The sequence below is a fragment of the Catharus ustulatus genome, chromosome 5 (genome assembly GCF_009819885.2).
Source record: "Catharus ustulatus isolate bCatUst1 chromosome 5, bCatUst1.pri.v2, whole genome shotgun sequence".
In the NCBI taxonomy this organism is placed as follows: Eukaryota; Metazoa; Chordata; class Aves; order Passeriformes; family Turdidae; genus Catharus; species Catharus ustulatus.
Window position 1 is genome coordinate 36,483,991 of NC_046225.1, and position 24,581 is coordinate 36,508,571.

Sequence of the window (24,581 nt, forward strand, 5' to 3'; positions counted from 1 at the left end):
CTCTGTGCAAATTCTTTATTGAAACAATAATCAATGTACAAGCTACATCACATTTCATTTTGCCACTTCAGCATGAACTTTTCTCTTTGTGGTTTACGGCTATGAGCTATAAAATCATAACAGTTATTTAAATCAAAATACAACAACTGCTTCTCAAAAGAACACATTCATATTTGTCTTACATTTCTTGTAAAATCAAAAAAGATTTCATAATAAATGAAATATAACTTACGATATTTTAGTGCAAGCATTTCCTTTGTATCTAAGAAGCTTTCAGTTGTCCCACTAAATATGGCATACTTAAGAAGCCAACTCTTAAAATAGCATGCTGCCAAGATATCCCATGAGAACTTTGAAAATCTGACACTGTTAACACTTTCTAGAATTAGTTAATCTGACCAAACTGAAAGTCAGAAAGCCCTGGTTATATGTTACAGTACTTTTGTCAAAAGGTAACTGCAAATCAAGGAACTGACATAGTATCTACATTAGAATAAAACAGGCACTGTTTTAAAAAAAAATCAACATCTGCCCATATATGCCATTTGCAAGTCTTATGATTATACAGTAATTTTTAAGCACGGGAGTGTACTTCTGTGCCTTACCAAGTACCAACAAACCTGCACAAAAATGCTGGTCTATGGGTTCTTTTAAATTTTTTGTATGACAGACAAAAAGTAACTGAAGGGTAAGTTTCATCACAAGCATCTCAAATCAGAGAACAAAAAGAGGATCAGCAGTAAACAAATGCAGCTCAAACAGAAAATGCTGAGAAAACAGATAGTGAATACTATGTTTAAGCAGTCTGATTAGTATGGTCTTATATTTACCAAAAAATGAATAAGTGTATAATTCAAATCCAACACAAATTTCTTCTGCTGCAGAAATCTACTCATCTTTTATGAAGTTTGGCAAAAATGTTTGAAAATGGTGTAAATATATGGTGCAAATCTCTTTTCCTTGTTAAGCCTGGCTTGGTTTTCCTTTGCTTTTAGAATGCAATTTCAGTGGGACTGGATTTTCCAGATTCTGAGTGTTTTAAGAACCATTAGTGTTTGGTGGTACAATAAATAGAAAAATGTAACAAAAAGTGTGCATAGTCCAATGATGGGAACAGATTAATGCCCCTGAAGTGCTTAAGGTGCATGAATATATGTAACAATGCAAGCATTAATGTTTTCTTAGAGCCATTATTAATTTTATGTTTGTTAATTGTGTTTTTGGACCAGAAAGTAGCCATTTGCTAAGAAATATTGCAAGACACAATTGCATACTTTACAATAGCACAGCCTGAAAGTTTGGAACAGGAAAGACAGGTTTGGGTCTTGCTTCTCATCTGTTTTCTACAAAGGAAGTTCCTGAAAGTGTATAAAAAGCTTTAGGCTTAGAAGTGTCATATAATGGATGCATAAGATACTGAGCAGCAGACACAAAATCACCGAAAAAAACACATAAACCAGAAGCATCAGTTCTGTATAAAATCTGTGTTTTCTTCTAGATTGCTGCTTAGTTTTCATTCTGATAATAACACAAAGCTAAATGTCCAGACTGGTTGGAGCAGTCTTACCTGTGAACTTTCAGTTCTGAGTGACTCCAGCTCTAGAAAATGCAGGGTTCCCTTTGACCTTGCAACAGCAGGAATCTGGCAGTCCATGTATTGCATGTATCTAATGCAAGTACCTGTTACTTATATGTGGTTTGCAATGTGTGCATTTGTGTGTGTTTCAAATGTGCCCTTTGTGGGCAACCTCTAAGGAAAAACATCATTTATATCTTCAAGGAAGTTTACACAGTGATACTGAAGAAATCCATGGGGATTGTTTGCTCTCAAATGTTTCTCAATAAATAAATAATACAGAGGCTGGATGACAGTCTGAGAGAAGCAGTTAGGGTCAGAACACCACAGAAATACATGAAGGGGTCTGATCTCTATTGTAAAAACTTCATACTTTAAAAAGATTAAAATTAAAATACTGTAATAAATATTTTTATAACTTAAAAAAAAATAAAGTGTAACTTAAAAGTTATTTTTAAGCTTTCAAGGAGAATATCCTTGTTTATCTGTGCAATCTTAGTTGGACACCAAGTAGGTAACTTTAGAATACATGGGCATTGTTTGTAAATGCTGGACAGGCAGAAATTTCAACATATCTCTTCTCAGAAGATTAAGGTGAATTAAAGGATTTAGTGCAAATTCCTGTGTTTGTTTCTGCCCTCATCTGTTTTCATATCAGCAGCAAATCAAGTAACTTGAAAAACTGATGTGAACACTAAACAGAAATATCCTTTGGATTCAGACAAGAAGTTGACTTGCATGTTTGCATCATACTATTGTCAATCACACTGGTAAGAAGTGAGGTTCTTTATGGTATTCTCTTAAACTAACTTCTGTCTTACATTTATATTGCTTCACTGGAACTCAAGTATTTCCAGCCACATTTCTAATAGGACTTTGCCCTTGCATGTTTCCTTTTGGGCATGTGCAAATACATTTTGTATAGAAACCTGCCACTGTGGTGAGTACAAAAAAATATGAGACAATGGAATACTGCCATTTCTCACAAGTTGGTTGTAAAATCTGAAGACCATTATTAAACATGTATTTTTTTTATAATAACTACAGAAAGATAACTATGGAGCCTTCTTTGCATCACCTATGTAAGTCATGGGGTATTCCTATATTGCACTGCTGGTGAGGCTCTGAGATTTAACATGAGGAAGTTAAGACCTCAGTTCATTATCAAAGGTTCTTCTATGTACCTGCAACATTGACTTTGTCTGGTCTTGAATACCTGTGCAGTTAATATAATTGATTGCCTCCAAAAAACATTTTAAGGAGATGTGGCTGCTTCATTAAAATGTCCAGAGAGCCATTCATAGACCTAAGAGACTTCTTTTTCTACCATATACTTGATTCCAGATTTATTTTAAGTATCTACATTTATACTACAATCCTTCTTTAAACACTATAAGGTGATAGTTTGTTCATTAGTTCCAAACTAAATGCATCAGGTAATTAAGTAATATGCTATTAACCTTACACAAACTCTTTCTAAGTGCTTTCTTTCCAGACTCACTGCAGAGAAGGTACTTTTTATTGTCTACCTGCAAGTCAAATGGCCACTTGCCTTCCACTCCTGGCATTTCCTGGCAGACAAGTTGATCCTTTTTAATGTCAAAATTGCTGCGATCATTAAAGCTTTACTGGGGTAGAGTCACATGTACTCCAGCAGTGAACATCCTACATGTGGAAGGGTCCCAAAATCCCAAAACAATTCTATCACATTTAACAGTTTGCATGACTGTCTGTGTAGGACACTTGATTTTTTTTTTTTTCAATTTGGTTACAACACTCTCAAACTGATGCTTATGTATGAATTTAAGCTTGATCTTCAGAATATATGAATTTGTTCAAAATTAAGAAGCCAAATCAAAGGATATTTTTCAGCCTTGTCATCAACTGATTACTGGCATTTGCAGGACTGTTATGGAACCTGCATATCTTCTGGTAAGGTAGTACATAGTTACTGCTTCCAAACGACTTCAAAACAAGACATCTTGCATATTAGCAGCTGTTTGCCATATGAACTTCTGGCAACATAGAAAATGCTCAAATGTATGCAAAAAAAACCCCTGCAGAGCTGTTTGATTGCAACTTTCTGTAAGATGTTTTACAGGCTTTCCCATTTGTAATATACACCTTAATGTTGTTTCTTCATGCAAAACAAATGATCATTGGCATCTTCGTTCCATGAGAAAGGGAAAACTATTTCCCATGTGGCTAAGCAGTGTGGTCTCAAATGAAATGGAAACATTTTAACTTTCTTTAATAGCCATCTAAATCACAATGCAGCTGAGCAAACAGGTTTTGTAAATGGGATCTATTAGGATTTTAATTGGCTACTGGAGTGCTGCCTCTTGGGCAATATTTCAAATTCACAAGTTAATATTTGCAAAAATGTAATAGATGGGAATAAAGAGAGTGAAAGAGGAAAATGGAAATCAGTTTTATGTTTAGTAAATTCAAGTGTCCTACATCAAATTCTACAAGTGACTTCCACAAGGCCACTACAGGTGACTCCAGCCTAGGAAATGCTGAGGTAAATGTTTCTTGGAAATACTCCTGCAATTAATAGTAATGTAACAGCAATTACTCTGCCATATATCATGGTAAACTAAACTCAAACTGAGAAGAAAGTGCCAAATAATCCACTTACATGCTTTTGCTATGATAGTCTCCAGGTAAGGCTTAGCGGCAAGTACAATATGTATTTTTAAAAGAGCTCCACCTGATTTTCCTGCTATGCATAGATTCAGGAGTAACTATCATACATGGCTTTCATATATAACGCATGTATTTTTGTCATTTGCCAATGCTGTGTCATCAGAACTGATTTCAACAGAAGGCTCAGGAGGGGGCTCCGCAGGAATTGCTGGTGTTTGAAGAGTGTCTTCTTCCTTGGTGTCCAACTGCATGCTTTCCTGTGACTGACCATCCATGCAGTCCTTCTTGGACAATGGGTGAACTGACACTTTTATTGCAATCTGTTGAGGTGGCTCATGCAGTGATGATGCATCCGAGTCAGCTGTGGGAGATTCACTGCGCGTCAAAGCATTCGGGATCATATAAAGCTCATCTGTTTCAGTGGTTTCCTGGCCTTCTGCTGCCTGCTGTACAAAATTCTGTCCTTGCTCCTCCAGACCGACAACCTCCATAATTTCTTCCATTATAGTCCTGCAGTTCATGATGAGAGGTGGCAAAGGTACGCTCCGAGCAAGCTCTTCAATATAGCGAGCAAATTCCATGGTCTTGAACTGGGTTACTTTGGCAAGCTCGAGCGTTTTGGCTGATGTGATAATTGGGATACGCTTTGCAATCTCAAAGGCCTTCTGAAGTTTCTCTGCCCCTTCTGTTCTGAAGAACTCATTGATCGCTTTTTCGGTTTTCTTCAGATGACTGCTCATCATACATAACCGAGTAATGTTCAGTATCATCACAATGGTAAAAGCGACAAGGCAGACAATCATGTAATAGATTCCCATATCTCCAGAGGTAAAAACAACCCTCAGCGTCACAGTATTGTTAACACTGCCATACGTATTGGATGCGACACATGTGTATTTACCTCTGTCTTCAAATGACACGCGGGTAATGTTTAGCAGCCCATTGTCAAGAAACCACCACTTTCCTGTTGGAGAGGAAACAGAGTGACTTAGAAGTATTTTAGAAGTCACATGATCAGCATGGTCTTAAACATCAGCTTTATCAAACTGGCTTTAGGTTTTGGAAGAAGGAATGTTCTCAAGAAGACAAAGAATTTACCACCATAAAGGCCTGAGATCCTAGCTGTGTTACTATCAAATCCCTGACATCAACGCTGGATAGTCAGAGCATGTCCTAAAAGGGTCTCATAAAAAATGCTAATATGCATCACCTCTATCTCAGTCTTGTGGTCAGTTAAGTTACAAAGATAGGACTACACCGGAGAGCCTCCCAAACACAGGTCACATTTCCTCAAAGAACAGGATCAATGGGATTGTGAGGCAGAAAAACGTACTTAAACCCTACTTGTTTTGTTCTCTGACAATGCATTTGCTTACAATTGGGTTATTTTTGGCATTCTGTTACAGTATCTCATATAATTCTGTTAATGTAAATTTCAAAAACCCTAACATTTCAGACATCATATACTGTATTGCCTGCCCTCTGAGGTGTTGAGAAACTGATTTTGAAGTATGATTTTAAAGAGAGGGAAGTAGGATTGGAAAAATAAAAGAGATAGGAAGGAGAAGAGCCATGACAGGGAACGCCTTGTTTCTTGGTGAGAACCTCTACACAATGACAGAACTTTTTTTACCTTTAAAAGTACAGTAATTTCAAAATTATAAGCCGCACCATTTTGACTAAAAGTTTGGTCCCAACCTGGAAGTGCAGCTTACACTCAGGAGCGGCCAATATATGAACAAAGTTAGGAAATTTCCCAACCTGGAAGTGCGAGCCGCGGTGCTGAGCCGAGTTCGCAAATTGAGCACCTGCCAGTAAAACCCGTGATAGCGTGATTGTTCCAAATTGGTTACTTTGTTGCGCGAGCATCCTTGCTGCGAATGAAAGTGCGCCTTATAATCAGGTGCGGCTTATATATGGACAAAGAACTAAAAGTTGCCAACACCCGGAAGCGCGGCTTACAATCAGGTGCGGCTTATAATTGTGAAATTACTGTAATTTCTATAATGTAATACAACTAATAAATTTGCCCACTGCATGGACATATACATTTCATATACATGAACACTTCATATTCTTTGAACCTGGCACAGCAGCACAGTTTAAGGTATGAAATTGCATTTGAAACATGTTAAAAACCATTACTCCTGTCACTGCTAAAGTGATTCAAGATTCACCTAGTTACTGTATTTGCCACTATATATTGGTAATGAATTAAGATTTTTAGTTCCTCAAATTTTTCTAGTTAAACATGGCTTACCCAAATTGGTTTTCTTACATTATCTCCAATAGAAGCCTATGTAAAGTATTCCCACAAGATCCCTGCCTCAGTTCATGTGTTCAGACAGCTCTTAATTACATATTTTTATCCTCTTACTTAGAAGTTTTAACTTAACTGAAACAATATTTTTACCCTAGCAAAAACCTGACCCTTAAAAACAGCTGAATCACCTCAAATTACAAAATGCAGAATAAATAAAAGCTTAGTCTAAATCAGACCTTCACATAAAAAAATCACCTTAATCTGCTAAAGTTAGGCAAATTCAGAGGAAAACTCCTGTACAGAGGAAATATCAGAATCTGTAACAGATGACACTGTCTTCCTCCACTTCCAGCATAGCAAAAAATGCTGAATATTCACTGCTCAGTATTTCTGTGGATTGGAATGCTAGTCCTTTTTGCAAAGTAGGTTTCTATTAGTTGTGAAATAAGAAGATGCCTTATGATGTATCCTGGCTCCAGTTGTTAAAATGACATAATGGCATTGAACTGTGATTCAGTGACTGGGTCTGTGCCAGTGGATCTTGACAGACATATTGACCCACATTAGAAAAGGTATCATTGCTGGTTTTGCTAGCAATTCAATGCCATATTTAACACCACAAAGAAAGGTCTCAAGCTAGGAAACATTTCTTACAGAAAGACAGTCTCTTAAAAGAAGTATTGCACTGTTGAAATTCTAAGTTGAAGTGATGTTGTGTTAACACTACACCTGCACTGTTTAGTGATTTGGGAAAAGTTTTTGCTCACCTACCTAAATGTTGTTTTAGTTACCTCTCTCAGCTGACTACACAAAGATCTAAATTTAGATGCCTAACTAAAGAGGAAATTTTCTGTTAGTGAACCTTAGAAAACCACTCCAGCACACTAATCACTGTATGTTGACACAACCACACAAATAATGTTTGAAAGTCTAGTTAATAGCTCAGGTAGTTCCTTTCTCTAGCTTTACTCAGAAAATGCTAACTTGCTGTACTGTAAAACATAACCAACTATGCAGTAAGCTCTTACACACTGCTGTTTCACATCAAGCCGGGTCAATCGTTACTCCCGTCACAGCAGAGTTCTCTGTCAGGTCAGCCATTAGTTAGACATGCTATCTTACAACTAAGAGTTTATTTCATCACATAGTGAACAAAACAGTCACTATGGAAAGATTACATGAGAAGAACACCTTTCATATACCCACACTCCCCTAAAACACTCCCTAGAAGTATAACTAGGATTATCACCCAAACCTCCCATTTAAGAAAAATAAGCTCGTGTAATTATGGTCTCTGGCAAATGCCACTGAAGAGTCTTAACTAAAACCAGCAAGGCTCAAATTTGGCCTGTCCTTCTGACTGCTGCCCTATATAGGCTTTGCACTAGGTTGTTCAAGGCATCTCTGTTTCTCACACTACCATGACACTGCACATAAAGACAGCAGGCATGTCAGGGAGTTAGCTGTGTTGAGTTCATGCCAACAAACTATTCTCATATGTCATGAGAATCCTCCTTTGAGTTGGGAAACAGTTTTTTAATCTTTTTTTGGTGCCAGAGAAGAACAAAAGAGGACAGAATGAGAAACAGGAACAAACCCAAAGTCTTCCAATGAAAAGAGGCCTGTCTACACCTTCTGTTAATGCTTCAACTTCTTGCTATGTGTTGCTATAAATAACACATAAAAAGTTACTGTTTTCTTCCAAGGTGTGCATAAAAAATTTATAACTGCCACCAGGCTTTAATTTATTTTCACACAGGAAAATACCACAGCCAGGCTATTAAATTCAGGTTGTCAACTTGCTTAAATCAGAAGTGTTTCTGGACAGGCGACATCAGTGCCATTACTAAGATCTTACCTTTATTCTCCTCCTCTTGGAGCAGGCGGCCATTGGAATTGTACCATCTGTAACGTGGACTGGGACTGCCTTGAACATTGCAGTCGATCAAGGCACTACTGCCCTCCTTGACTATGATGTGGTCGATGCGGGAGATCACCACCGGCGCAGCCCCTGTGTGTGTGTCAGTGCGGTTGAAAGTACTCACATCCTCAGCAGTGGTCAAAGCTGCTAATAAGATGACAAGGCGTGTAGTAGGCAAAAAGTACAAAAACTGGCGGCTGTTCAGTATGTCCATTTTCCTTCAGTGATGTACACGACTGGCTGGGAGCTGATTCTGTTGAATGCAGGTCCTTGAAGCAGGTCACAGGATTGACTTTGATCTGTGCAATTTTATGTTTAAAATATTCTATAAAATAAATAAATAAGTACAGAGAGACTGCATGTATAAACAATCCATTAGATATGCTCTTTTAAAATAGTGACACATCCATTAATGCATTTCACAATCATCAGAACAGTGTCTTGTCTGAATGCTAATGTTATCACAGTCCTTATCCTTACTGGAAAAAGATGCATACATTTTCCTGATAATGGTATTGTTCAGAGTGACAGGCATAGGAGAAGGCTTTTATCACCTAGACGATTAGCACACTTAGCAGCAGTTTAGCTACAGTAGCAGCTACAGTTTTATGCCAAGCGTTCAACAGGTTTGTTTTTTTGGTTTTTTTTTTAAATTTTTTGTTTGTTTGTTTGTTTTTCCTTATAAAAGCCATTTGCAAAATCAACAGGAAAAATGAAAATGGAGGTACAGAACATTAAAAGTTGTCACTACTAGTTTGGTGCTGCAACTTTACCACGTGCATGGTCTTAGATGAATTGCAAAACATGGTGTAAGAAAGAACAGTTCCAGGAAGGGTTTTTGCATCTAATGCTGGAGTCCTTGATATATAAATTTTTTCCCAAACACAGCAGTACGTACAGCAAAACATCTCAGACCACTCACTTTTCTTCTGCTACTGCTGCCTGAGATAAAACAAAGCCTGGAAGACTACTCTTAAAAAAAGGGTATTTCACGTTTGATAAAGTAATTTCAGTGTTGTTATTTATAGAGCAGATTTATAAAGAAGAGTACTTGATAGTGACACAATTATGGTTAATGTTCCTTTGAGATACAAATGAAGTTAGGCTTTTTCTGTTCCTATGTGGCATTAAGCATTTTGCCTGTGTACTTTTTGCACACTCTCCCTCAGTATTTTCCCTCAACTAATCACCCACAATGAGGCCTTTCTGAAGCAGTGATTTCAGTTTCTGGACAGAGGCGGTGGGGGGTGGTTACAAATGTGCTCTCTATTGGCCTCATTATGCTCCCAGTGAACACAATTGGCATTCAGTACTGACTGAGGGCACAGCGTTGGCCTCAAAATAAGCACCTTGGAAAATTTCACTCAAGAGTCTAAAGGACACAAATCATGTTAAAATCACAGTGTCCAACTATACTGGTTTTACTCACGTGTTTCTAAGGTAAATAACTGAAATTTAGTGAAATTTATTAGATAGAGGAATCTGGAATCCAAATACAGGAACGTATCTGATGAACTTTCCCCAAATGAACACTTCCATTTCAAAAAAGTTTGTATTTTCTTAAATATACATGTGACCCATGGTAATTAATCTGCCTTAGCGTACAAAATAACTGCTGAAAAGATCAGTTTGCTAGATCACTTCCAGATATAACGGAAACACTACAATAAAAAGAAACAAATGAAAAATTCCTTCCTTATTTTCTATATTCAGAAATGAAAGAAAGCAACATTATTGTCTTTCACTGGTAATATTTGATTTAGGTTGTTTTGTTATGCATCCTCTCTTCTCTGTAAAGCAATAACTTGCTTTCATACAAATAGATACAGGTGTTATTGAAAAAGCAAATAAATTCTTCCATTTTACAGGATGAATTATTACTAGAAATGAAAACCTATGTTTTTTTAGATAAACTGCTAGTATGATGTAGAGGTCTGTCCCACCTTCAAGCCTGTTCTTGTTTTTTCTCTGCTTTTATAATTACTGAATGTGGAAGTATTTCTCTTGAAAAGCAGAATAATTTTTAAACTTTAAATTAATATGCAAATCTCATTTGTCATATAAAGCTATATAAACAATGAATTCAGAAATCTATTTCCAATTATGCAAAACATGTAGAGTCTGTGCCTTTGAAGGTACACTCTGTCTGAGTCAGCAGTTTGGGAAAAAACCTTCAGTTCTGCCTATTCACTTCAGTAACTACTTACATCTCATTTCTACTACTCCATTAACCTTGGAGACTGACACTCTTCATGATTACACGTATTCAGTTTATAAAATGTTTCTGTACAGTGTCACAGATCTGCATTGCGCCATACAGAAAAGCTGAAATCACACTTCCTGGCAAAGGAGCAGGAACACAGGCTGGTTGGATTAAGACAATGGAAAGGGCAAAAGATAACAATATAAACTCATTAAGCTTTGTGTTCCAGTTACTGTCTGGGACTTGCTATTACTGCAGTTGGGTCTATCATATATTTTTACAGCAGAAAAATCAGTAGCAATCAAAAAAAGGTGTTTATTGCGGAGAGCAATTTGCATTCCAGAAGGAAGTGAAATAGCATCTCCCTAGTGGGAGATAATACAATAGTGTATTAGGAAGCTCAAGGTAGCTGATAGCCCACTGATTCCACACAGCATGGGGACGTGGGCAGAGGTTTGGAAGGTGTGATGGCAGTAAAGCATTGCCCATTCCATATGTTTACCTGTTTTGAACACAGAGCATATGGAAGCAGAAACTGTACCGTTGTGTACTGATAGCAAATGTGACTGGTCCACTGTATGGCCAAAGGGTTGATTACTTGTCTGAAGGCAACAGTGAGTCTCTCATTCTAGCCCAAAATTGAACCATATGTTTTAGGAAATAGAGATTAATAATTTAATAATTATTATTAATAATTTATGTGTACTGTGTAAGATTCTTACTCCTTCTTACTCCTGGGAATGTACAGTAATTTCACGACTATAAGGCGCACCCTTTTGACTAAAATATTGGTCCGAACCTGGAGGCGCGCCTTATAGTCTGGTGCGCCTTATATAATGCACAAAGTTGCGAAATTTGCCAACCCGGAAGTGCGAGCCGTGAGCCAAGCCGTGAGGGGGGACGGGAGCAGGCGGCCCCACGCCACCCCCAGCCACGGCGGCCCTGAGCTGCCCTGAACTTCAGCAACCCTGAGGTGTGAGCTGTGGCCACCCCGAGCTGCGGCAGCCCCAAGCTGCCCCGAACCGCGGTAGCCGCAAGCCGCGGCCGCCCTGAGCCCCGCCTTGCCAGCCGGGGGCGGGCAGGAGTGCCGGGGCCTGCGCACAGGGAGGACGCTTGGGGCTGCGTTTAAAGGCTACACCAATCTGTGAAAAATGTTTGCAAATTGAGCACCTGCCAGTAAACTCCACCATCGCAGGATTCTGTTACTAATTCGTTACTTTGTTGTGCGCTGCAAAAAAAAAGTGCGCCTTATAGTCCGGTGTGCCTTGTATAATGTACAAATTTGCAAAATTTGTCAACTCCCGGAGGTGCGCCTTATAGTAGTGAAATTACTGTACTTTCTTATGTATGTTTCTGAATGTAGAATATTAAAAAAACAGTAAATACCTCTGTAGGTACATTTCTATTTGACTATTCAAATAACTACAGTTTGATGGCTAATATGAGGAATAATCAGGCAGTGCATTTAAAGCAGAATTTTTGGAAATTAAGGTTGCTGGTTTCATGTGCCATCCAGGAAGTACCTCGGTATGTTTGAGGAGACAGGGAGAGATCTCTCTGAAGAATGGTGTTTTAAGATAAAAGTTTAGACAAATGTTCCCAGGACAACTAGGAAGCAGTAGGCAGTCTTTCCTTTGGTGTGCATCCTCTCCAATGTTATCAGGAAACAAAAAGAGATGGAAGAAAGCAAAGAAGGTTTTCTTAACCCCAGCTGACACAAGAAAGTTATAGGATGGCCATGCTGGGACCCGAATGTCCAGGACTCTCTGTAAACCTGCTGGGCATGACCAAAAATGCTAGAATGAGGTTAGGAAAGCAGGAAGAAGCAGAGAGAGAACTGAAAGGGTAGAAAATGTGCTCACACCAGACGCTGATGCAAAACAAGATTTGCTGAGAGTTCCTATCCTCCTGCTTTGCCATAGGCACAAGAGCAGCCTGAGGATATCAGGGAACACAGATCTGGGAGCCAGCTGCTTTGCTAAACATAATTGATGTAATGAGTTATAGTTTAATCACACAACTAAATGGGGAGAAGACTGAGACCAAAATAGAACTGCTAGTGATAGCTGGCAAAGCAGCAGGAGAATCCAGAGTATTGGGGAAGTGGGTACAGTGCTGTCACCCAGGATCTTGGCCACAAGAGGCAGCAATTAGCTGTGACCCATGATAAACCTGCTGAAGGCAGCCAAAACTGTAACCTTTTAATCTGACCTAAGTCAGAGAAAACTGGATTGAGTAGACTAAAACAAAGATTCCTGTAATAACTCCTCAAGACTGAGAGTAACACAGTAGTCTAAAAGAAGGAGGACATGGGCAATCCCAAGACTCACTTTGTAGGAACAGATTGAGTCTCATGAAAAGGTCACTATAAACAAAGGGGTAATTTCTAGTCATGGAAAGATTGTAATCACCAAAGCATATGAACTACCTTTAAAATACTTACAAAAATTAAATAATATAATATAATATAATATAATATAATATAATATAATATAATATAATATAATATAATATAATATAATATAATATAATATAATATAATTAATGTGGTTATATATATAGGTTTTTTTTCCCTGAGCTATGTTTTTCACCCCAAACTGTGAGACAGGGATAGGCTTACCTCTGAAGATGGAACGACAGGAATCCCCAAAATTTTTCCATACCTAGAACATGTATATAGGAAACTTTCCTGCTGTATTGTATCTGCAGCAGCATTTACTACTCAACAATGCGTGCCAGTGGTCCATAGATTAAATAGTTCTGTTTTTTAATTCCCTAACCCAAATTGTTTAAATTGAAAATATTAAAGTAACAGATTTACTGCTTGTGAGATTAACTTCCAAGGAAAGACCTGAGAACACATGACAAGCTTTTCTTCTAAGTGACATGACAGCCAGCTCTAGCATGCTCTGTTATGCATTTCTATCCAGAGAAGTCCCCTGGAATGTGCTCCAGAAAAACCAGAGCTGCAACGTGATAGTTTTACTCCTAATTAATGTGAAACACGGACAAAAGCTGCATTTACAACTTCTCTGTCCAAAATCAGGCATCAGTCTCAACAGAAAACACATCTAGGACTGACTAGGAACATTTATCAGAGACATGTTCTGATTGACCATTTATTTTTTCATGTCACAGATATGTTTGCTTTCCATACTACTGCTACCAAAGAAATTTACTATGAGTGCAGGGTCATGGTTGTAAGTGCTGCATTTGTGCAGAACAACATGATGACAGAGCACAAAAGAACACAAAAGGAGGGCAATGATGCATACCTTTTCCTGGCTTGCTCACATCTGTAAGACTGGCCTGTTCTTGTTCTTGGAATAATGTGTAATCCTATTAACTGTGAGGTGATTCAATTCATAAATGAAGCACAAGAAGCCAGCTTACTGCATAATGCATAAATTGTACTCCTACAGCTTTGACATCCCAATGCTATCTTCCTTGGCTTGTAAGTGACCAAGCAAATTAAATGATTTTCATTCTACTTCTCACTTGTCTAAAAGAAGTACAAAGGCTGATGCTACAAAACCAAATTAAGTCTAGATTTTTATTATTCAAAAACTACTTGCTACTTTTCTTAGTTTCCATAGGCAATGTCTTTTAAGAGCGGGCAAAAGTGAAGAGGTGTAAGTGAAACAGGAATGCAAACTGAGGAACTGATGCCACACAGGTGAGAAGCTCACTGCCAGTTCATAGGCTTATGAGTGAGAACCACCTACTGAAAAGGTTTAATTATTAGGATCCAGACATGCAGATGAAAAGAAATGTCAGTCATTTACAACTAGCAGAAAATTTCTGGTTTCTTTTTCTACTTATTAGTCAGTTGATAAAATATTAATGCTTGGTTCCAGAAGAGCTGCTCTGTTCATTCTCCTGAAGTGGGGGATTTCAGTCCTTCATAGCTCCATGGCTTTCTGCTTCCCTGGCTACATTGAATAGGTGTAAGATGAAGTGCTTCCTTCTGCACATGTAGATTGGCGCTTCCCAACTGGGCAGCAGTCCCCAGCTATATGCTTATTTAGTATCTTCAGCTGCTTCAGCTGCCTGAGAACTTCAGGAAACCTCTCAAGAGGGCTGAGTCCTGGCCATGTGTGCTCAGTCACCTGGTATCACACTTGCTGCCTTCAGCCACCAGATGGGAGGGTATAGAGAAGACAGACATGGCTCCTCTGAGAGATGTGCTGTGGAAGGACATTAGACAAGGAACACTTGCTGCAACAGCAGAAATTATGAATATTGATGAAAGAAACTTTTATGCACAAGGTCAGTCAAGCCCTGCAAAAGGTTGCCCAGATGGGCTATGGAATTGCCATCCTTTGAGAAGTTCAAAACTTAACTGAGCTGGTATACACTGGCCCTGCTTTGAAAAGGCTGCTGAATCAGATGCCCCCAGAGCCCCTCACCCCAACCTAAAGAAACTCCAGAAACACAAATACAAGAATTGCCTTGAGGAAGACAATGTAAAAATATATGTCTGATCTTATAAATTGCTATATGGGAAATTGTTTTCATGATCTCCATAATTTTTTGAGTAGCAGCATTTTAGAATGATAAGACAGGCTGAGATTGTTGACCACAGCCTGAAAAATAAAAAAAAAAAAAAAAAGCATTTGGCCTTCTGCATTGTATTTACATGATAAGAACAGTGTATTTCCTCTTTACCATATATAGAAGACTTATTTCCAGCCAAGGTAACTCTGAGCATCTTTGTTGCTCTGTCCACATCTTACCTGGATGCAGTACTCCAGGTGAGGTCTCACAAGGAGAGAGGAGAATCATCTCTCTCAAGGTGATTGTCTCAATTTCCTGACACAGGATAAAATAAGTGCTGGGAATCCATGAAGATTCAAGAGAGACTGTATATAATTTGCAAGTACAGATTCATAGATTATGACAACCTATGATGAATATAGGGACTTAACTTCTGTATATGCATTATCCTCTGCGTGTATGACCTGTATTGGGCAGTGAACAGGAAGGGATGTCAGTATGGCAACCTGGAGACCTTTAATAGCGCTCCTATCTTAAAAAAATTATAGCAAAGAAAAGCTATAAATTACAGTAATTTCACGACCACAAGGCGCACCGGACTATAAGGAGAACCCCCTGGGAGTCGGCAAAATTCGCAACTTTGTAGATTATATAAGGCACACCGGACTATACGGCGCACTTTTTTTTTGCAGCGAGGCTCCGCCCACAGCTCCCTCCGCGCGGTTGCTGGACGAGGCCCCGCCTCAACCCGGCACCCATTGGCCCCTGGGCCTGCCTGTACCCGGCAGGAGGGGCACCACGGGCCCCCAGGCCTGCCTGTATCCAGCGGGGCCGGGGCATGCCCGCCGCCTCTTTGTGCCGCCTCTCCGGGGCCAGGCTGTGGCTGCTGCCCCTCCATGCCACCTCCACAGGGCCGGGGGGTGCCTGTGTAGGGGCCGTGCCGCCTCCACGGGGCCGGGGGGTGCCTCTGGAGGGGCCATGCCGCCTCCATGGGGCCAGGGGGTACCTGTGGAGGGGCCGTCCTGCCTCCACGGGGCTGGGGCGTGCCTCTGGAGGGGCAGCTCCGCCTGCATGGGGCTGGGGCGTGCCCCTGGAAGGGTCTTCCCGCCTCCACGGGGCCGGGGCGTGCCCGCTGCCATGCCGCCCCGCCTCCACCTGGCAGCCATGGCCCTGCCGGCTCACCCCGTGGCTCGCAGCTCTCACTTCCGGGTAGGCAAATTTTTTGAACTTTGTCCATCAGATAAGGCGCACCGGACTATAAGGCGCACTTCCGGGTTCCGGGGAAAATTTTAGTCAAAAAGGTGCACCTTATAGTCGTGAAATTACTGTAATTGCATGTTTTGCAGGCATTGGTAAGTTCTTACTGGCAAACATTTGTCAATCTGTTCAGTAAGGTGACAAAGGATAAATAACCAAAAGAAAAATACTGAAAAATCAAGGGCTGTAGCTTATTCTACCATTAATGGCAGAACCTCATCAAAACTTAGCCATTATCAGTTTTTGTCTTCTAAAATTATTTTGGTCTGAACACACACAACACTGTAGGGGGTAACAAAGGAAAGAAGCATCATAATAATACATTTGTCTTAGTTTCAAGACACTGCATCAAGAGAGCAGCAATAAAGTGTAATTGAAAATTAATGTTATATCCAGACTTTTCATTTACGTAAAGAAGCATATGCCTATCTGTTCAGCAGCTGCACAATGAAAGAGTTTTCATGTTGCTTTTATCAGTGTGCAAATGTTTTAGAATTTTTTTACTGTAAATTTCTCCTCCATTTCTCTTTATCTGCTTCATGTCTCTCTTTATTCTCTTTATCCTACTTCATGTCTCAATATTGCAAAACAATCAAGAACACGGCATCCTAGAGCTTCACTTTAAATATCTGAATGGACCTGTTGATTTAACCATGTCTTTGAACAGTCTGATGTGCACTCTCCTGATGTCAACGAACACTCAGAGATGTTAATCCATTAACCTAAAAAAGAATGAAGACTGTTGGTGGGTAATTATTGGAGAGGTTATTTAAAAGTACCTTAAGAATGCCAGACCTCTGGAAAATCCCCTTTGATGCCACAGCTCCTGTAATTCCAGCATCTCTGCTGTGTCAAATCAGATTTTTGCAAAATACACTAAAGCAACAAAAACACTCAAGCAACTTGGATGCTTAACTTCTCATTAAAAAGTTGTAATTCAGTTGTGCACTCTTATGTGGACTGAGAAATCTGAGTTTTCTTTCTATGTGGTATTTTAATGACTGCAGCAAAAACCAAGCTCTATATTTAATGGAGAAGCTTGCTGGTTTTCATCAAGGCAGGTACTGTAGTGAAAATGTCCTACCGAGTTGTAGGTTACCCAGATCATAAAGCAAATTCAACACTGTCGATAGTGGAGATTTTTCAAGGCCCAGCTTATGTTTGATTAGGCATAAATGCTCTGAAGAATTTTATTCTTAGAAATAAAAACTTTTTTTTATGTGGATTATCTAGATGTTTGTTTTAATTTGGAGGCTGTACGATTACCATTCAGTATAGTTTTGTATACAAAGCTTTTATTCCTGAAACATTTGTATAGCTTTAAGAGTCCCTTGCTTAAATCCTTGCAAACTTTCAGCATAGCTGCTGGTTTGCTGTTGCAGTAAATGCAGATGCATCAATGCTTAAGAGTTCCCTCTGTGGAGAAAGGAGGAACAATGAAGACGCACAGAGAATACCTCCCACACTTCCATGTGCATCTGAGCTCTGCCTGGCCTCCCCAGGTTCTACATATCTTTCATTTTCTTTACGCACCTTGTATCTTTTATTTATTCCAGCACTCTGTAAGCATTATTCTGCCAACAGTTTAAATAACCAAAGTCAGCAAATGCAATAGATCTCTTATGCTCTTGGCAAGGCTTCTTATGAGACTCTGCTAAGAACATAGCAATGCAGAATGTGGCCCAGTTCACTTCCCTCCACTTCCTCCTTTGAGCTCTGCTTGTCAAAGCAAGCCATCCCTTAAGCACATGTAGTGGTTTTCTTTTTCCAAAGGAAAAAGGAAAATTCCAGATGCAGGACACTTAAATAAAACACAAAATTAAGTTTTGCTTAAACAAAGATATGAAGGGCTTTGCAGGCTAAAAATTCTATTTAAACTCTAAATTTTGAATGACTGAATGTTTTCAATGCACTGATCTAGCTTATATTATGCTATTTTAACAAAAGACTCCTATATTATTTGGAACATAAAAGAAAAAAAGAATAGGAGAAAACAGATTTGAGTATAACTAATTCTTCCCTATCACAATAGAGCTGTAAGATGGATATAATTTTTAATTATTGACTTTCACATTTATTGGTTGCTGGGATACAGGGCAAAAAGGTTGCACATATATGCCATGATTAGGGCAGGATTAACCTTGTCAGAGGGGGAACGTAAAGGAATCTAAGTGCTCATGACTGACTGCAATTCAAAGTGATTATTTCAGGTTAAAGGTGTTTGTGTCTCTTTCCTCCATAAGTAACAAAGGGAACAGAAGGAAGATGGATTCAAACAAGTTTGCCCTGCATCATGCAGCAGCTTAAATCTTGCTTGTACCCAAACGTGTTCAATTCAGCCCTCTCCAAGCATGACTGTGTATTGCTGTGTGTATGCAATAATTTAGCTGAAGGCCCTCAAGAGTTTACTAAAGAACCTCAGACCTCTGAGTCCGGTTATTCTATGCTGCATTGAAAAGTGTAACATTAAAGGCACATAACTTTCTCAGCATCCAGTACTGTGTGTGTACCACACAGTCACACACATAGGACTGGGAACCACATACACAAACCCACATATACAGCTGCAGTGCCCTGGCCCCGGTGTGACTTTAAAATATCAGCAAGAATCTTGTCTTGAAATAAAACTCTCAGTGTGTCAATTAAATATTAGGTCTGGGCTAGGTAGGTTATTCTTAGTGCAGTAAGAAATTCTTCCATGTATAGTGGCCCTTTTCCAAAATAAAGCTATTTACACACATCTGTATAGAGGTTGTTATTTCTCATAAATGCTGCTATGGATGATTTTAATCACAGTAACTGGTGAAAAGTGATAACCCCTCCATTGTCTTGGAAATGATGTTTGTAAGGTGGGTCTGTATATGGGCAGAAAATGCCAATGTTTTAATTGTTAAAACTAAGTAACAAAATTACAAAAAACAGAGAGAGAATTGCAAAAGCCCACAAGTCTGCATGAATGGATGGCAGCTCAGAACTGCCGGAATGAAAAATTCCAGGAAGTATCTAAAACTGGTCTTATGCCAGTTCTCTGGTGACATATTAATACAATCCAGGACATCTCATTTGTGCCTGCAAAGACTTCTAGTAAAGCTGCAATTTGCTGAGAAAGAAACAAGACTCTGCTAGCAGAGCTTGGTACAGGTTGCTTTAGTTCACTCTCCCTGTTGTAAATTAAACCCACATCTCACTGGTGCCTTACACTAGGCAAAAAACTTAAACTATAAAAGAAATGCCAGCACCACATTCCAAACTCTGTAGACAGGAGCTGAAATGGAGATTGGTTTTTTCCATTTAAATAATTCCCCAGAAGCCCCTGTCATTGTGTCACAAACGTGACCCTCTTGGCTGGGTTTGGGTTTTGTTCCCCTGGTTAAAGCAATGAATGCACTTTAGCCAGGTTCTGTGCCAACTCCACCCTCCTCCTCCAAATTCGTGTAGGACTGTCTAATTGCAGGGAGGTAAAGGGACAGGATGGGGCAGGAAAGCAACTGGAGTTGTATGATATAGATCACTTCAGAATTCACTACCACACTCCCACTAAATGTTTTAAGAGTGACTGATTTTATCTTTAAACTTTATGAACCTTCAGGACAAGAAATATGCAGTGGACACAAAACATATATTTTTTTGTGTGTTGTGGATGTTCTGCTGTTCGTGTTTGTCCAGACTTCTGTAAACTCCAGATTCTTCAGAAAAAAAAAAAAAAAAAGGGTATACAATGTGTACACAGCACTCCAGCTGTGTAAGCTGCACTCAGCATCAACTGATGTTGCTACAGTCTGAATGAGACAAATTTCTAACAAAAAAGGATTCCTAGGAGAGCAACCACAAGTATATCAACGGTGCTGTTGCTAACTGTACACACTAAGCCAGACAAAGGGTTCCTGCCATGCAAAACATAATCTCCACTGAAAGAAGATTTCCCATATTTTGTTGTACTGCAGCGAAAAGAGGAACTCTTTGTGATTTAATGTCTTTTTTTCTTTTACTGTCTCTAAAGAACTAAAGTGCTACATTCCCCCCCCCCTTAAATCCTTTGTGTTCTTCCTTTTAAAACAATTTTACAATCCTTCAGATAAACATGTACCAAATGAGGTCTCATTTAGGATTTTGCCACAGTTGGTACTTTTATTCCCCAGGTGGGGTTATCAGGGTAGCTCCATTTGAGCTGCTTCAATTTAACAAATGAAAGAGGGCTGTTAGGAAGGGCAGTCTCTTAAAAGACTCTCCAGACAAATGCACTGGAAAAGTGCCTGCTCAGTGGCACTCTCTGTTCTCTTAAGTTCCCTTGTCCAATACTGCTCGAATTGGCCCTGTTAAGAAACAGGATTCGAAAAATTATTTCAAGACCACTCTGAAGTGTTAGATTCTAATTCCCTCAGATCACTTATGAAATTGAGTGCAATCTTATGAGGCTATCCTGTGAAGTAAATGAGTAATTAAAGCAAAATATCAGAAGGCATCTTTATTTTAAATTTAAGGCATTACAGCTTAACCTCTCTTTGAGGTCAGCTCCATCGAAGCAGTCTCTGCACTGAGGTCTCACTCCCATTCCCCATCCCAGGGCGGGACAGCAGCGAGCATCCTGCCCGCAGGAGCAGGAAGGCTCCAGTTAAGCCTTGGGCTCATCAGCTTTTTCTTTTTGCCCAACGAAAGCCACTTTCCTTCAGGACTCGGAGCTGATTTGAAATAATCTCCTGAACTTTCATGCTGAACAGAACATTACTGCGCTCCGTGGCGCGGGGAGATGCCGCGCTCCACGCGAGCGACAGCGGGAGAACCGCGATGCCGGGCTGGCCGGGCTGCAGCGCTCCCCCGGCACGGCCGCCGCACCCTGCTCCGGCCCTCCGGGCTCTCCCAGGGCCGCCGGCGGGACAGCGCGCCTGGGGCTCAGCGGGGATTTCCTCAGCCACCGCGGCACCGGGGCCAGCGCGGAGGTCACCGGCAGCCGGGGCAGGTGCCGGCGGCGCGGGCGATGGAGGCGGCGGCGGGCAGCGCGTCGCCGGGACCGCCGCCCTCCTTCTGGGGAACCGCGGCCCGCCCCCCCCGCGCCGCTCACCTGCCCGCCCGCTGCTCCCGTTCTCTCGCTGCCACTGCCGCCGCCGCTGATGCTGCCGCCGCTGTTGCCGCCGCCCCGCGGCAGCGCCCGCCGCCGCCGCGCCCCTCAGCGCGCCCCGCGCAGCACCATGCCGGGGCCGGGCCCGCGGCCACGGCCGGGGCCGGGGCGGGCGGAGCGCGGCGCTGCCGCAGTGCTGCGCCGTGCCCGTGCCGTGCTGTGCCTGTGCCGTGCGCTCCCGCCGCTCCGCCGCTGCCGGCTCCGGCGGGGAAAGTAGGTCAGGGAGGCACTGAGCATGCTCGGGGCCGGGCCGGGGGGCGGCCCCGGGGCCCGCGCGGGGCGGCAGAGCCCTCAGGCCGGGGCTGAGGTGGGCCGGGGGCCGTGCGGCGGCCGCAGGCGAGGCGGCGGGGCCTGAGGCGAGCGGCCCGCGGGAAGGCGCGGGGTACGAGCCCCCTCTGCCCGCGCGGGGCCGGCAGTTCGGAGCAGCCCCCGCCGGTCACCCATCCCTGCTCAGAGACGCTTGCGGGAACAAGTGCTGCAGGAAAGGGATAATACCCCAGCACGTCTAGATAATCTTGAGAACCAAAATGCTGCGCTTCTGAGAATGGGCACACGTGCTTCCCCCCAAGGGCTTTATTCCTAACGGGATTGCAGCACCCAACTCCGGTTTAAACTCAGTCTGAGGAGGTCCCAGCCTGTGAGAAGCTGACACTGAGTATAGATGTCTAAGTGCTCTGTCAGCAGAGGATAAAGTTGTCTTTTAGTCTGAGCAAAACTGCTTGGATTTGGTTGGTGCTATCTGTGCAGGCTGTGCAGCCAAAAAGGGGATTAGGATCTATGTGGACAGCTGGTGGCAGGAGTCTGGCAGGGACCTGGTGTGTGCCAATGCTGTCCTGTGCCACTTTCCCATGCTTCCTCCCTGGTCTTGTGGCATCAGAAGAGGAGGATGCAGAGCGACCTTCAGCTGAGTGGCAAGACCAGTGAGTTAAACCATGGAGATCTGTATTTCCAGATGTTTGTAGTACTTTTATAGCCAGGCTTGGACCTTGGTCTTGACTGCTTCCAGGGAGTAGTAGCTGAAGCTCCTCTGCTCATGGAAGAGTAATCAGATGAGACAGCATTTGCTGAAACTACCAGAAAAGCTTGGGTTAGGACTGCATTTCATTGCAGGGGGAGGTGTACGCGAAGTGGTGTGCATCAAAGTAGGTCTCTAGTCTGCCAGGGGAAACTGAAGAGGAATAGCAACAAAAGATTCAGAGAGGGAGGCAGACCCACTCCAGGGAGCTGGGCTGGTCATGTCATGGGCTTGGGCTCCTGGTCCCACCACCTTGCAGTGCGGGGGTTGAACATGGATGCTTCCAGTGCTTGGGAGTGGTGCAGGCACTGGTAAGATCAGGCTATTGACAGCCAGGGCTTCTTGTGTTCAGTGTTTCCGGAATGGAGAAAATTGAAGACAGCGGGGAAGATGCATTTGGTGTTGCCAAACTTGGCAGTTGAGGGAATAGGTCAAAGAGTGTGCTTCTTATTAACTCTTCCAGCAAAACATTTACTTGGTGGGAGGAGCTCTTACATGTCTTTGTTGGCCACTGACTTGTGATTTGTGCTAGCTTGACCACACTAATTAAGCACTTGCTTTTCCTTCTTCCTATCTTGAAGTACTGGCTTTGAACACAATTGAGTGGAATTTATTTATCCGTTAATAATGGAGCAGTTAGATAGTTGAGTCCCCAGTCTTACAAACTCCTTTAAGTCAGGTAACACTCTACCACTGTCTGGATGCTTGTCAGATCTGTGCGTGATACGAGGCTGAATTTTAGTATTTGGAAAAGTCACACATCTTTCCTTCTGAAAGGGCCTATCCTTTCAGGCTTCTCAGGTTTCGGTGAACATAAACCTGTGTTGCTGGAGCCAGCCACCACATTACTTGCTCCATGCCCTTTCCTGGGAGATCACTTATCAGCTGTCAAGTGAGCGTGTGGACTTGGTGAGGCATTTTTCCATCCCACCTTCCAATAGTGCTTGCACCAGCTGCATGCAGAGGACTGATTTGAGCAGGAACTATAAAAAGTCTTCTGGATGTGTACCCTAGCTCTAGCTAAGATATAAAAAGCTCCCTAATTTACCTGAGATTAAATAATTAAATAATATCATTATAGATACATGAAAGTGCATGAATGATAAAATTGGCAATGTTGTTTTATTTTTGTTTTTCTTTTAAAAATACTTGCTGTAGGTAAACCCTGACATTTTATACTTAGTGCTACAGTGATCAGATTCTATTCCTATAAAACTATAACATCATTTGATTAAAGACAGCCTTTTACCTTCGAACAAACAGAACTTTGGTATTACTAATAGTTTTATCTGAACAGTGTAATTATGTGAGCCTTGTAATCATGCAGTTAAAAATCTAAGGTAAGATTAAATTGTATGTTTTGTGTGGTTACAGTCCCTCCATCCGCTAGGTGGAGAGGGATACAGGAATGGCTGAGACAAGCTTGTGTGCCACACAATGTAAGATAACAGCAGGGAAGCTACAGAAAAAAAGGAAGTTTTTAAATAGTATTGAGCAACCCAGCTGTATTAATATGCTAGTCAACATAGATACATGAGGGGATATTCTGTTTAGAAATTAGCTTGCCATATTTCTCATAAAGTAAAAAGAAAATTTGGATTATGAGAAATAGGCTGTTTCAGTATGGTGGTGTTACTCTTTTGTTTCTTTACAAAAATTTCTAGACCTAAGTATAATTAGATGTTGCATGAATACTGATGAGAAAATAATAAATTTATTTATTAGGATACATATCTTCAGCATGCTACTTTACCTCATTTAAGTTGTTTTCTGAAATACCAACAGTGTTTTAGTTTTAGTTATAGCTGTTTCTCAAGATTGTTACTTTAGTCATTATAATCTGTAATCACATTATTCCCATCTGAAAGACTGAAATTCCGAGCTAGACCAGCACTGCTTTCTTTGTTGAGTGACATCTCATATTTTGGGAAAGATGTGGACAACTGAAAGGCTTGCAAGTGATCTTGGGATGGAGATGGAGAAATCGCATGGTCCTGGGAACTCCTGGCCTGCACCAAACATGCCAGAACAGTATGGGAGGAGGTGGCACAGAAGGGGATAGCTGTTCCTGCCTTGAATGAGAC

At 41.2% G+C, this 24,581-nt stretch overlaps 2 protein-coding genes across 2 annotated transcripts in view; one reads left to right on the forward strand and one right to left on the reverse strand.

Annotated features, from left to right (window-relative positions):
* Window positions 1–21,483, reverse strand: MFAP3L (microfibril associated protein 3 like). Its single transcript, XM_033061338.2, has 3 exons — window positions 21,426–21,483; window positions 8,347–8,734; window positions 1–5,189 (listed from the first exon to the last, which is right to left on the reverse strand). Exons 2-3 carry the CDS (start codon window positions 8,621–8,623, stop codon window positions 4,327–4,329), a joined length of 1,140 nt encoding a protein of 379 aa, XP_032917229.1. The 5' UTR covers window positions 8,624–8,734; window positions 21,426–21,483; the 3' UTR covers window positions 1–4,326.
* Window positions 19,327–24,581, forward strand: part of LOC116996831 — a 19,898-nt gene continuing 14,643 nt past the window's right edge. Inside the window, exons 1-3 of the mRNA XM_033060854.1 lie at window positions 19,327–19,365; window positions 21,085–21,323; window positions 21,617–21,695. Of these exons, the coding sequence (XP_032916745.1) occupies window positions 19,327–19,365; window positions 21,085–21,323; window positions 21,617–21,695 (357 nt within the window). The remainder of the gene's footprint in view (window positions 19,366–21,084; window positions 21,324–21,616; window positions 21,696–24,581) is intronic.